Source organism: Nerophis ophidion, linkage group LG10 (assembly GCF_033978795.1).
Source record: "Nerophis ophidion isolate RoL-2023_Sa linkage group LG10, RoL_Noph_v1.0, whole genome shotgun sequence".
NCBI lineage: Eukaryota > Metazoa > Chordata > Actinopteri > Syngnathiformes > Syngnathidae > Nerophis > Nerophis ophidion.
Window position 1 is genome coordinate 58,810,784 of NC_084620.1, and position 12,780 is coordinate 58,823,563.

The 12,780-nt window shown below is 41.3% G+C and overlaps 1 protein-coding gene across 4 annotated transcripts in view; it reads left to right on the forward strand.

Annotated features, from left to right (window-relative positions):
• Positions 1 to 12,780, forward strand: part of il15ra (interleukin 15 receptor subunit alpha) — a 41,581-nt gene that overhangs the window by 3,096 nt on the left and 25,705 nt on the right. For 3 of the 4 annotated variants that reach the window (XM_061914234.1, XM_061914235.1, XM_061914236.1), the window contains exons 2-3: positions 6,437 to 6,622; positions 12,158 to 12,490. In XM_061914234.1, the coding sequence (XP_061770218.1) occupies positions 6,437 to 6,622; positions 12,158 to 12,490 (519 nt within the window). The remainder of the gene's footprint in view (positions 1 to 6,436; positions 6,623 to 12,157; positions 12,491 to 12,780) is intronic. The other variant, XM_061914237.1, reaches the window with a different exon arrangement.

The following is a 12,780-nucleotide window of genomic DNA, read 5'->3' on the forward strand; positions in this document are numbered from 1 at the left end:
TATATATAAATGAGGTAGATCCCCTTGAGTTGGTCAATTGAAAAGTAGCTCGCCTGCAGAAAAAGTGTGGGCACCCCTGATGTATGCCATTGAAATGAATTATATTTATATAGCGCTTTTTCTCTAGTGACTCAGAGCGCTTTACATAGTGAAACCCAATATCTAAGTTACATTTAAACCAGTGTGGGTGGCACTGGGAGCAGATGGGTAAAGTGTCTTGCCCGAGGACACAACGGCAGTGACTAGGATGGCGGAAGCGGGGATCGAACCTGGAACCCTCAAGTTGCTGGCCCGGCCGTTCTACCAACCGAGCTATTCCGCCCCGGTATAGCTCGGTTGAACACAGGTGACCAAAGTGCGGCCTGGGGGGCATTTGTGGCCCGTTGCTAATAATAATGATAATAGATTTTATTTGTAAAATAACTTTACATTGAGCAAACAACCTCAAAGTGCTACAGGGCATTTAAAAAACAAAACAACAACGCTAAAACCACAAATAGCTGTCCCCAACAAGTAAAATAAATAGTAAAAAATAAAATAAATACTAGAACAGCCTAATAGCTACAACTAGAATACATATATCTAAAAAGGTGACCAAAGTGCGGCCTGGCGGGCATTTGTGGCCCGTTGCTAATAATAATAATAATAGATTTTATTCGTAAAATAACTTTACATTGAGCAAACAACCTCAAAGTGCTACAGGGCATTTAAAAAACAAAACAACAACGTTAAAACCACAAATAGCTGTCCCCAACAAGTAAAATAAATAGTAAAAAATAAAATAAATACTAGAACAGCCTAATAGCTACAACTAGAATACATATATCTAAAAAAAGGCCTTTTAAAATAATTGGAAAAAAAAGAAAGGTATTTAAGCCTTTTTTTTAAAAGTCTGTGGTGCCCTCAGGTGGTCAGGGAGAGCGTTCCACAAACTGGGAGCGGTGGAGCTTTGTCCTCTGCGGTTGCTACATTGTTGACGGTCGGCGCCACATTTTTAAAACAAAAAACTGGAATAAAAGCGCTAACAGGTGAAATGGAATCACGCAAGAGCTTCCGTGCAGGCTGTTATGGTTTTTTTAAAGCCGTGAATTATCGACCTGTCCAAGGCTCCGATGACTCATGATCAAGTATTCCAATTTGGAAAAAAAATTGGGGGGAGTGGGGTATTACATATTTTGTGTGTTGCAAAAAAAACTCTCAAAGTTTTCTTTGACAAAAAGGGCATAAAACAAACCAAAAAACATGAAAAAAATAATACAAACTCATAACGATGGCTAGATCTGCAGTTGATTTAGATATTTTAAGCAATGAAAGTAAAAAAAAAAAAAAAAAAAGACTTATTTATCACATTTTTATAGATGGGGCCATTTTTGGATCACCAAGAATTTTAGTGGGATTTTTTTAAATTTAAAATGTCACCGGTAAAAATAATAATAAATAAATAAAATCACCAATGAATTATCGACTGATTACTTCAGATCTAAAATTCCACTAAGTATTGCATATTTTGTGTGTTTGCAATAAAAAAATGGGTTTTGACAAAAAGGGCATACAACATCCATCCATCCATCCATTTTCTACTGCTTGTCCCTTTCGAGGTCGCTGCACTGGGATAAACCCTCGACAAATGGCCACCCCATCGTACAAAATAATAATAAACATGTGATATCAACAGATCAACATGGGGAAGTTGATTTAAAGAGTTAAGCGTTGACTATCAAAATAAAATATATGACCCAAAGGGAATAAGCGGTAGAAAAATGGATGGACTTATATTTAAGCTTTTAATGAGTGGGACCTGGTACCAAACTTGACGGGAGGCGTAAAGGTCAAGAAAAAATGGATTTCTGTATTTGTTTTGAGAATGAAAAATATCCAAATGCTTTATTGTTCAGTGTGTGGCCCCCAGGGGACAAAGTCTGTATTAGAAGATTGTACAGGTGCACATTTGTAAATATTCTTTTTCAAATGTCACGTTACCTGTGTCATTTAAACTCATCTTTGGCCACCTCACCATTGCATTACCATTCTAGTAAAAATGGGTTATTGATGTATAAATAAGTCTTTTTGATTGATTGATTGAAACTTTTATTAGTAGATTGCACAGTTCAGTACATATATTCCCTACAATTGACCACTAAATGGTAACACCCCAATAAGTTTTTCAACTTGTTTAAGTCGGGGTCCACGTTAATCAATTCATGGTAAAAATTCACTTGCAACTTTTCCGAACAGCGCATTTGTAATAAGAAACCGTTAAATCAATGTTTTGTATGTTATATTAAATGTCTGCAAAACCGGAACATCCATCCATCCATCCATCTTCTTCCGCTTATCCGAGGTCGGGTCGCGGGGGCAACAGCCTAAGCAGGGAAACCCAGACTTCCCTCTCCCCAGCCACTTCGTCTAGCTCTTCCCGGGGGATCCCGAGGCGTTCCCAGGCCAGCCGGGAGACATAGTCTTCCCAACGTGTCCTGGGTCTTCCCCGTGGCCTCCTACCGGTTGGACGTGCCCCAAACACCTCCCTAGGGAGGCGTTCGGGTTGCATCCTGACCAGATGCCCGAACCACCTCATCTGGCTCCTCTCGATGTGGAGGAGCAGCGGCTTTACTTTGAGTTCCTCCCGGATGGCAGAGCTTCTCACCCTATCTCTAAGGGAGAGACCTGGCAACTCATTTGGGCCGCTTGTACCCGTGATCTTATCCTTTCGGTCATGACCCAAAGCTCATGACCATAGGTGAGGATGGGAACGTAGATCGACCGGTAAATTGAGAGCTTTGCCTTCCGGCTCAGCTCCTTCTTCACCACAACGGATCGGTACAACGTCCGCATTACTGAAGACGCCGCACCGATCCGCCTGTCGATCTCACCATCCACTCTTCCCCCACTCGTGAACAAGACTCCTAGGTACTTGAACTCCCCCACTTGGGGCAGGGTCTCCTCCCCAACCCGGAGATGGCATTCCACCCTTTTCCGGGCGAGAACCATGGACTCGGACTTGGAGGTGCTGATTCTCATTCCGGTCGCTTCACACTCGGCTGCGAACCGATTCAGTGAGAGCTGAAGATCCCGGTCAGATGAAGCCATCAGGACCACATCATCTGCAAAAAGCAGAGACCTAATCCTGCGGTCACCAAACCGGAACCCCTCAACGCCTTGACTGCGCCTAGAAATTCTGTCCATAAAAGTTATGAACAGAATGGGTGACAAAGGACAGCCTTGGCGGAGTCCAACCCTCACTGGAAATGTGTTCGACTTACTGCCGGCAATGCGGACCAAGCTCTGGCACTGATCGTACAGGGAGCGGACCGCCACAATAAGACAGTCTGATACCCCATACTCTCTGAGCACTCCCCACAGGACGTCCCGAGGGACACGGTCCAATGCCTTCTCCAAGTCCACAAAGCACATGTAGACTGGTTGGGCAAACTCCCACGCACCCTCAAGAACCCTGCCGAGAGTATAGAGCTGGGCCACAGTTCCACGACCAGGACGAAAACCACACTGTTCCTCCTGAATCCGAGGTTCGACTATCCGGCGTAGTCTCCTCTCCAGTACAGCTCAATAAACCTTACCGGGAAGGCTGAGGAGTGTGATCCCACGATAGTTGGAACACACCCTCCGGTCCCCCTTCTTAAAGAGAGGAACCACCACCCCGGTCTGCCAATCCAGAGGTACCGCCCCCGATGTCCACGCCATGCTGCAGAGTCTTGTCAACCAAGACAGCCCCACAGCTTCCAGAGCCTTAAGGAACTCCGGGCGGACCTCATCCACCCCTGGAACATGAGTGCTCTAAAATAAATAGAATCTTAGAAGTGTCTGCATGACTTTTTTTTTTACAAGAAATACATCGATCATTGATGTTGACTAATCGATTCTATAATCCTCCATGTCCGAATTGTGATGAATCTAAAAATGGATGATTCCCCCAACTCTTGTACCATGAATTGATTAGTGAAGTGAAGTGAAGTGAAGTGAATTATATTTATATAGCGCTTTTCTCTAGTGACTCAAAGCACTTTACATAGTAAAACCCAATATTTATGTTACATTTAAACCAGTCTGGGTGGGACTGGGAGCAGGTGGGTAAAGTGTCTTGCCCAAGGACACAATGGCAGTGACTAGGATGGCGGAAGCGGGAATCGAACCTGCAACCCTCAAGTTGCGGGCACGGCCACTCTACCAACCGAGCTATGCCGCCACACTGTGAACCCACACCAAACAGGAATGACAAACACAATTCGGGAGAACATCCGCACCGTAACACAACATAAACACAACAGAACCAATACCCAGAACCCCTTGCAGCACTACTGTAACTCTTCAGGGACGCTACAATATTTTCTTTTCTTGCATCCAGTGGCCCCCAGGTGAATTGAGTTTGAGACCCCTGCTGTAGACAGAACCACTGCACGTTGGCATTTTTGTCGTTGTTCGGTACTACAGACCTCGCCCTTAGGGAACCCACTAAATAACGTGGAAAAATATTCTCATTTATTGAGGTCATGTTCTAGAAAAAAATGAGGTAACAATTTGCATAGAAGGTGATACATCTCTGGAGCAGAAACCGATGGATTATTGTGCTTTGACTTCCCCTCAAAAGGAAACCCGGTCGAGTATTTTTGTACAAGATCCTCCAGTATGGAGGTCAATTTCACCCAGACGTGCGTAGGGGTGTAACGGTACGTGCATTTGTATTGAACCGTTTCGGTATGGGGGTTTCGCTTCGTTTCGGAGGTGTACCGAACGAGTTCCACACAGACATATTAAGTAGCGCACCGCACGTTGTGTACACAAAGCATACCGAGGCACCATGAATTGATTAACGTGGACCCTGACTTAAACAAGTTCAAAAACTTATTGGGGTGTTACCATTTATTGGTCAATTGTAGGGAATATGTACTGTACTGTGCAATGTACTAATCAAAGTTTCAATCAATCAAAGTTTGAACATAGTATTATATGTGTGAAATGTCAAAGAATAACATTGATATCAAGCCACAGACAACTGCGCTTCTGAATGGTGCCGCGATACACAAAAGCAAACAAAAGGCTCATCTATCATCCACCAATCAACCACGTCTCGCAAGCATAAAATGTCAGCATGCTAATATAGGAGATATTAGCATGCTTCCAAGATGGCACCCAGTATCAAAAATCATGATTTTTAGGTGTTAACATACAACGGTAGTTAAAAACCTATCATAAAACGTTAGCATGCTTAAATAGGCCACAGTATCGGAAATCACGTTTTTTTTTTTTAGGTTTCAACATACAAAACGATCTAAAAAGCTAGCAGAAATGCTAGCATGCTAACATTCTCACAAGTATGGTAACGGTTAATGTGGTCAACAGCACAGAGTATCACAAACCATGATTTTAAGCTTGAAACATACACAGCTGAGTAGAAAGCAGGCTTAAAACAGTCGCATGCTAATATAGGAGATGTTGGCATACTTCCTAAAAAGTCAAGTTTTTTTTTAGGTTTAAACTAGGGATGCACCGAAATGAAAATTTGTGGCCGAAGCCGAATAAAAATTAAACGCTTGGCCAAATACCGAATAATGAATGCAGTTTTTCATAATTTTTTTAATATTGCATAAATAGCCTAGAATAAATATTAAGACATGTTTTTCAAATGAAGTAATTTTTTATCGAATATTGCCTTTTTTTAAATATTCCAGTAGCCTTTGCTTTTCAAAAAAAGCACAAAGTTTTTCATTTATATTAGGCCTTCAAACAAAATATGCATTCAAAAAAAAAATAAAGTGCATTAAAGTGGATAAACCCACAACAAATGAATGATTGTCCTTTTGGCAAAAGTCTGCTTAGCCACAGTAGATATGCTAATAATGTAAACAGAAGGCTCAAGTAAATCTCAATTAAGTGTGTGCTTGTAACCTCATACACTTATACAGGTAGCCTACACAACAGGCTAATAATATAAACAGAGGCCCCACTAAATCTCAATAAGTGTGTGCTTGTAACCTCATACACTTATACAGGTACACAACATATCCCAACGTCACCACGTCAAAAAATTGCATCACACGCCACTATTCCACCTTGTTTTTAACTCATCCCACCGAAGGCCGAGTGTGGCTTTTTTTGCCATATTCGGCCGAATATATTCGGTTACCGATTAATCGGTGCATCCCTAGTTCAAACTTACAAAATGAGTAAAAATCAGACCTATATAGGAGATGTTGGCATACTTCCAGAATGGCACCCAGTCTAAAAAGTCACGTTTTTTTTAGGTTTAAACTTACAAAATGAGTAGAAATAAGACCTATATAGGAGATGTTTATTACACTTCCAAGATGTCCTCAAAAGTTGCCAGCAGTGCAGCAGCAGGCCCATAATAACGGTGTGAGGGTCACTGCTCTTGCGAACTGTACTGGGGCTCCATCTTCCAACCAGGTGCCATCTCTTCCAGGTGAAAAGGAATGCCTGTGCTCAGGAATCCAACTGCTGCCTCTGACCGAGCCTCCCGACTGCCAGCACAGCAACAAAACCTTCCGCTACACCTGTGTCAAAGGTTATGTGCGGAAGGCGGGGACCTCCAACCTCATCAAGTGCCGAGACGGTTCTTGGTGGTCCATCGCCCCTCTAAAATGTATACGTAAGTCTGTATTCACCACGGTCCATCGCCTCTCTCACGTGTATACATAAGTCTGTATTCACCACGGTCCATCGCCTCTCTCACATGTATACGTAAGTCTGTATTCACCACGGTCCATTGCCTCTCTCACATGTATACATAAGTCTGTATTCACCATGGTCCATCGCCTCTCTCACATGTATACATAAGTCTGTATTCTCCACGGTCCATCGCCTCTCTCACATGTCTACGTAAGTCTGTATTCACCACGGTCCATTGCCTCTCTCACATGTATACATAAGTCTGTATTCACCATGGTCCATCGCCTCTCTCACATGTATACATAAGTCTGTATTCACCATGGTCCATTGCCTCTCTCACATGTATACATAAGTCTGTATTCACCATGGTCCATCGCCTCTCTCACATGTATACGTAAGTCTGTATTCACCACGGTCCATTGCCTCTCTCACATGTATACGTAAGTCTGTATTCACCACGGTCCATCACCTCTCTCACATGTATACATAAGTCTGTATTCACCATGGTCCATCGCCTCTCTCACATGTATACATAAGTCTGTATTCACCACCTCTCTCACATGTATACATAAGTCTGTATTCACCATGGTCCATCACCTCTCTCACATGTATACATAAGTCTGTATCCACCACCTCTCTCACATGTATACATAAGTCTGTATTCACCATGGTCCATCACCTCTCTCACATGTATACATAAGTCTGTATTCACCATGGTCCATCACCTCTCTCACATGTATACGTAAGTCTGTATTCACCACGGTCCATCACCTCTGTCACATGTATACATAAGTCTGTATTCACCATGGTCCATCGCCTCTCTCACTTGTATGCATAAGTCTGTATTCACCACCTCTCTCACATGTATATATAAGTCTGTATTCACTACGGTCCATCGCCTCTCTCACATGTATACATAAGTCTGTATTCACCATGGTCCATCGCCTCTCTCACATGTATACGTAAGTCTGTATTCTCCACGGTCCATCACCTCTCTCACATGTATACGTAAGTCTGTATTTACCATGGTCCATCACCTCTCTCACATGTATACGTGAGTCTGTATTCACCACGGTCCATCGCCTCTCTCACATGTATACGTAAGTCTGTATTCACCATGGTCCATCACCTCTCTCACATGTATACGTAAGTCTGTATTCACCACGGCCCATCACCTCTGTCACATGTATACATAAGTCTGTATTCACCATGGTCCATCGCCTCTCTCACTTGTATGCATAAGTCTGTATTCACCACCTCTCTCACATGTATATATAAGTCTGTATTCACCACGGTCCATCGCCTCTCTCACATGTATACATAAGTCTGTATTCACCATGGTCCATTGCCTCTCTCACATGTATACGTAAGTCTGTATTCTCCACGGTCCATCACCTCTCTCACATGTATACGTAAGTCTGTATTTACCATGGTCCATCACCTCTCTCACATGTATACGTGAGTCTGTATTCACCACGGTCCATCGCCTCTCTCACATGTATACGTAAGTCTGTATTCACCATGGTCCATCACCTCTCTCACGTGTGTACGTAAGTCTGTGATCTGTATTGTTACAACTCAACTGTATCAACAAGGTCTACACCAGGGGTGCCCACACTTTTTCTGCAGGCGAGCTACTTTTCAATTGACCAACTCGAGGGGATCTACCTCATTTATATATATCATTTATATTTATTTATTTATGAAAGAGACATTTTTGTAAACAAGTTAAATGTGTTTAATGATAATACAAGCATGTGTAACACATATAGATGTCTTTCTTTCACGAAGACAAGAATATAAGTTGGTGTATTACCTGATTCTGATGACTTGCATTGATTGGAATCAGACAGTAATGATGATAACGGCCACATTTTCAAATGGAGGAGAAAAAAAGTTGTCCTTTCTGTACAATACCACATGAAAGTGGTTGGTTTTTGGCATCTAATTCATCCAGCTTCCATACACTTTACAAGAAAAACATTGGCGGCAAATTCCGTAGCTTGCTTGATTGACATTCACGGCACCCGAGGGTCTTGTGAGATGACGCTGGCTGCTGCCAGTTCATTATTATGAAAAAGTGACAGAGAGGAAGGCGAGAAACACTTTTTATTTCAACAGACTTCCGCGCCGTCCCTTCCGTCAAAACTCTAAAGGCCGACTGCACATTTCCTATCTTCACAATAAAAGCCCTGCTTCATGCTGCCTGCGCTAACAAAATAAGAGTCTCGGAAAGCTGGCGTGCACAAGCGATGTGCACGCCAGCTTTCTGAGGGATCGCTTGTGCACGCCAGTTTTCCGAGACTCTGTATTTAGTTAGTGCAGGCAGCATGAAGCAGGGCTTTTATTGTGAAGATAGGAAATGTGCAGTCGGCCTTTAGAGTTTTGACGGAAGGGACGGCGCGAGAGTCTGTTGAAATAAAAAGTGTTTCTCGCCTTCCTCTCGGTCATATTTTCATAATAATGATCTTGCAGCAGCCAGCGTCATCTCACAAGACCCTCCGGTACCGTGAATGTCATCTAAGTGACGTCTTGGTGAAGATTGATGATCACTAATTTTTAAGTCTATTTTTTTTAAAAGCCTGGCTGGAGAGCGACTGACACACCCCCCGCGGTCGACTGGTAGTTCGCGATCGACGTAATGGGCACCCCTGGTCTATATCTTTATTAACAAGACAAACATGCCCTCACAAACAATCAGAAATCACAAAGATTAACAACCATATTGCTACCGTAATAAACATTTAATAAAGTAAAACATATCGAAATAGGAGGGGCTGACGAGAAAGAAGCCGACATGGGAGGAGAATGGAGGAGACAGGGCCGTGTGTGAAAAAGTGAAATAAGTCGGCTTTGGCATATATTGCCAAAATAGTCTATTCTCATCACAATTAAAATTTACTGTGTTATGAAGCCTGCTTTTTCCATACTTGTGAGCGCCCGTTAATGTACTTTTTTGTTTTCTTAGGGTGATTCCCTCATCCTTTCCACGCTGGTCTGTTGTGTTTGTTAAAGTAGTTGGTAAAGTTTGCAAAGAGAGAGGTTTGTAAATGGAGGTGTGACTCTACTTAATGCTACATGCCCATATTTGACCTTTTGTTTACATCCTCGCCCTAACGTTTCTGCCGAGTGACACTAGTCACAGTTTAGACAAAGACTGTTATGAAAATGTTTCATCTGTGTATTCAACAACCAGCTTTTCTACTTCCTCTTTTCTTTGTCTGTCGGGTTACATCGTGGTTGTCTCTGTCAATGCATACTAGGGTTGTCCACAAACCAATATTTTGGTACCGGTACCAAAATGTATTCTGATGCTCTCCTAAATAAAGGTGACCACAAAAATGTCATTATAGTCTTTATTGTAACGAAAAATGTTCGTGTAGATCACCAGGTCGCCCGTAAGGACCAGATGAGTCGCCCGCTGGCCTGTTCTAAAAATAGCTCAAATAGCAGCACTTACCAGTTAGCTGCCTCTATTTTTTAAATTGTATTTATTTACTAGCAAGCTGGTCTCGCTTTGCTGGACATTTTTAATTCTAAGAGAGACAAAACTCAAATAGAATTTAAAAATCCAAGAAAATATTTTAAAGACTTGGTCTTCACTTGTTTAAATACATTCTTTTTTTTTTTTTTTTTTTACTTTGCTTCTTATTACTTTTAGAAAGACAATTTTAGAGAAAAAAATACAACCTTAAAAATGATTTTAGGATTTTTAAACACCTTTTTACCTTTTAAATTCCTTCCTCTTCTTTCCTGGCAATTTAAATTAATATTCAAGTAGTTTTCTTTTTTTTTATTGTAAAGAATAATAAATACATTTTGATTTAATTCTTCATTTTAGCTTCTGTTTGTGATTAAAATTAAAAAAATATATTCGGGCAAATCTACAAAATCTGTAGAATCAAATTTAAATCTTATTTCAAAGTCTTTAGAATTGCTTTTAAAATTTTTGTTCTGGAAAATCTAGAAGAAATAATGATTTGTCTTTGTTAGAAATATAGCTTGGTCCAATTTGTTATATATTCTAAAAAAGTGCAGATTGGATTTTAACCTATTTAAAACATGTCATCGAAATTCTAAAATTAATCTTAATCAGGAAAAATCACTAATGATGCTCCATAAATTATTTTTTTATTTTTTTCAAAAAGATTCGAAGTAGCTAGTTTTTTTCTTATTTGTTTCGGTTGAATTTTAAAGAGTCGAAATTGAAGATAAACTATGTTTCAAAATTTAATTTTTATTTTTTTTCCTGTTTTCTCCTCTTTTAAACCGTACAATTAAGTGTTTTTTTCATCATTTATTCCCTACAAAAAACCTTCCGTAAAAGGAAAAAAAATGTACGACGGAATTACAGACAGAAATACCCATTTTATATTTATATCTACTTATTTATTAAAGGTAAATTGAGCAAATTGGCTATTTCTGGCAATTTATTTAAGTGTGTATCAAACTGGTAGCCCTTCGCATTAATCAGTACCCAAGAAGTAGCTCTTGGTTTCAAAAAGGTTGCTGACCCCTGGTGTAGATGAAACATATGTTTATTATTGTCATTTAATCCTTCCTTAAATAAAATGTTGAACATACTAGACAACTTGTCTTTTAGTAGTAAGTAAACAAAGACTCCTAACTAGTCTGCAGTAACATATTGTGTCATTTATACACCTATTATTTTATACACATTATGAGGGACAAACTGTAAACATGGATTATAAATCTATTTGTTCATTTACTGTTAATATCTGCTTATTTTCTGTTTTAACATGTTCTATCTACACTTCTGTTCAAATGTAATAATCACTTATTCTTCTCTTCTTTGATACTTGACATTATTTTTGGATGATACCACACATTTAGGTAGGGATCATGTCGATACCAAGTAGTTACAGGATCGTAAATTGGTCAAAGTCCTCATGTGTCCAGGGACATATTTACTGACATTATAAATATAATATGAATTTAAAAAAAAAGGAAAAAAGATTTTGTCACGCTAAAAATATTGATGTAATCATAGTAGTATCGACTAGATACACCCCTGTACTTGGTATCATTACAGTGGATGTCAGGTGTAGATCCAACCATGGCATTTGGTGACATTGTGACGGCAGTGAGCTATTGTATCCTCCCACGGTGTTTAGCTGTTCCTCATCCTCCAGTGATAATGTTACTTGTAAGAAACTCTTTATTTGTCGCCACGGAGACCAGGATTAGTCATTTAGAAGTAGCTTAAACACTGTGGATGGATGTTAGCTGCATGTGTTAAAGCAGCTCTTCCTGAGGGGTTTTCAGTGGTAGAACTTCACCTTTATCTTGACTTTTTACACCAAAATGCGTCCATTCTCCCTTTTCTGTCTACACACTGTGTCTGCTTGTAAGTACTTTGTGTGTGTGCGCTGCCCAAAGTGCTCCTCTGCTCCTAAAACCAGATATGTCATATGATTCATTAGTTTCACGGTACTTTTATAGTACCTGTGTACCGTACAACCCTAATGCATACTAATATTTCTGTGCTTTTCAGCCGACCCTAAGGCCACACCCCAAGGCGACCCTAAGGCCACACCCCAAGGCGACCCTAAGGCCACACCCCAAGGCGACGCTAAGGCCACACCCCAAGGCGACGCTAAGGCCACACCCCAAGGCGACGCTAAGGCCACACCCCAAGGCGACGCTAAGGCCACACCCCAAGGCGACCCTAAGGCCACACCCCAAGGCGACCCTAAGGCCACACCCCAAGGCGACCCTAAGGCCACACCCCAAGGCGACCCTAAGGCCACACCCCAAGGCGACGCTAAGGCCACACCCCAAGGCGACCCTAAGGCCACACCCAAAGCCCCCAACATCACCCAAGCAGGTGAGTGTCCTTGCCTAATTATCCATCCATTCATTTTCTACCGCTTATTCCCTTTGGGGTCGTGGGGGGCGCTGGTGCCTATTCCAGCTACAATCGGGTGGAAGGTGGGGCACACACCCTGGACAAGTCGCTACCTCACAGAGACAGACAACATTCACACTGACATTCACACACTACAATTTTCAACTGTGAGACAGAATGTGAAAAAAAATATCCAGGAATTCACATTGTAGGAATTTAAAAGAATTTATTTGTAAATTATGGTGGAAAATAATTATTTGGTCAAGCAT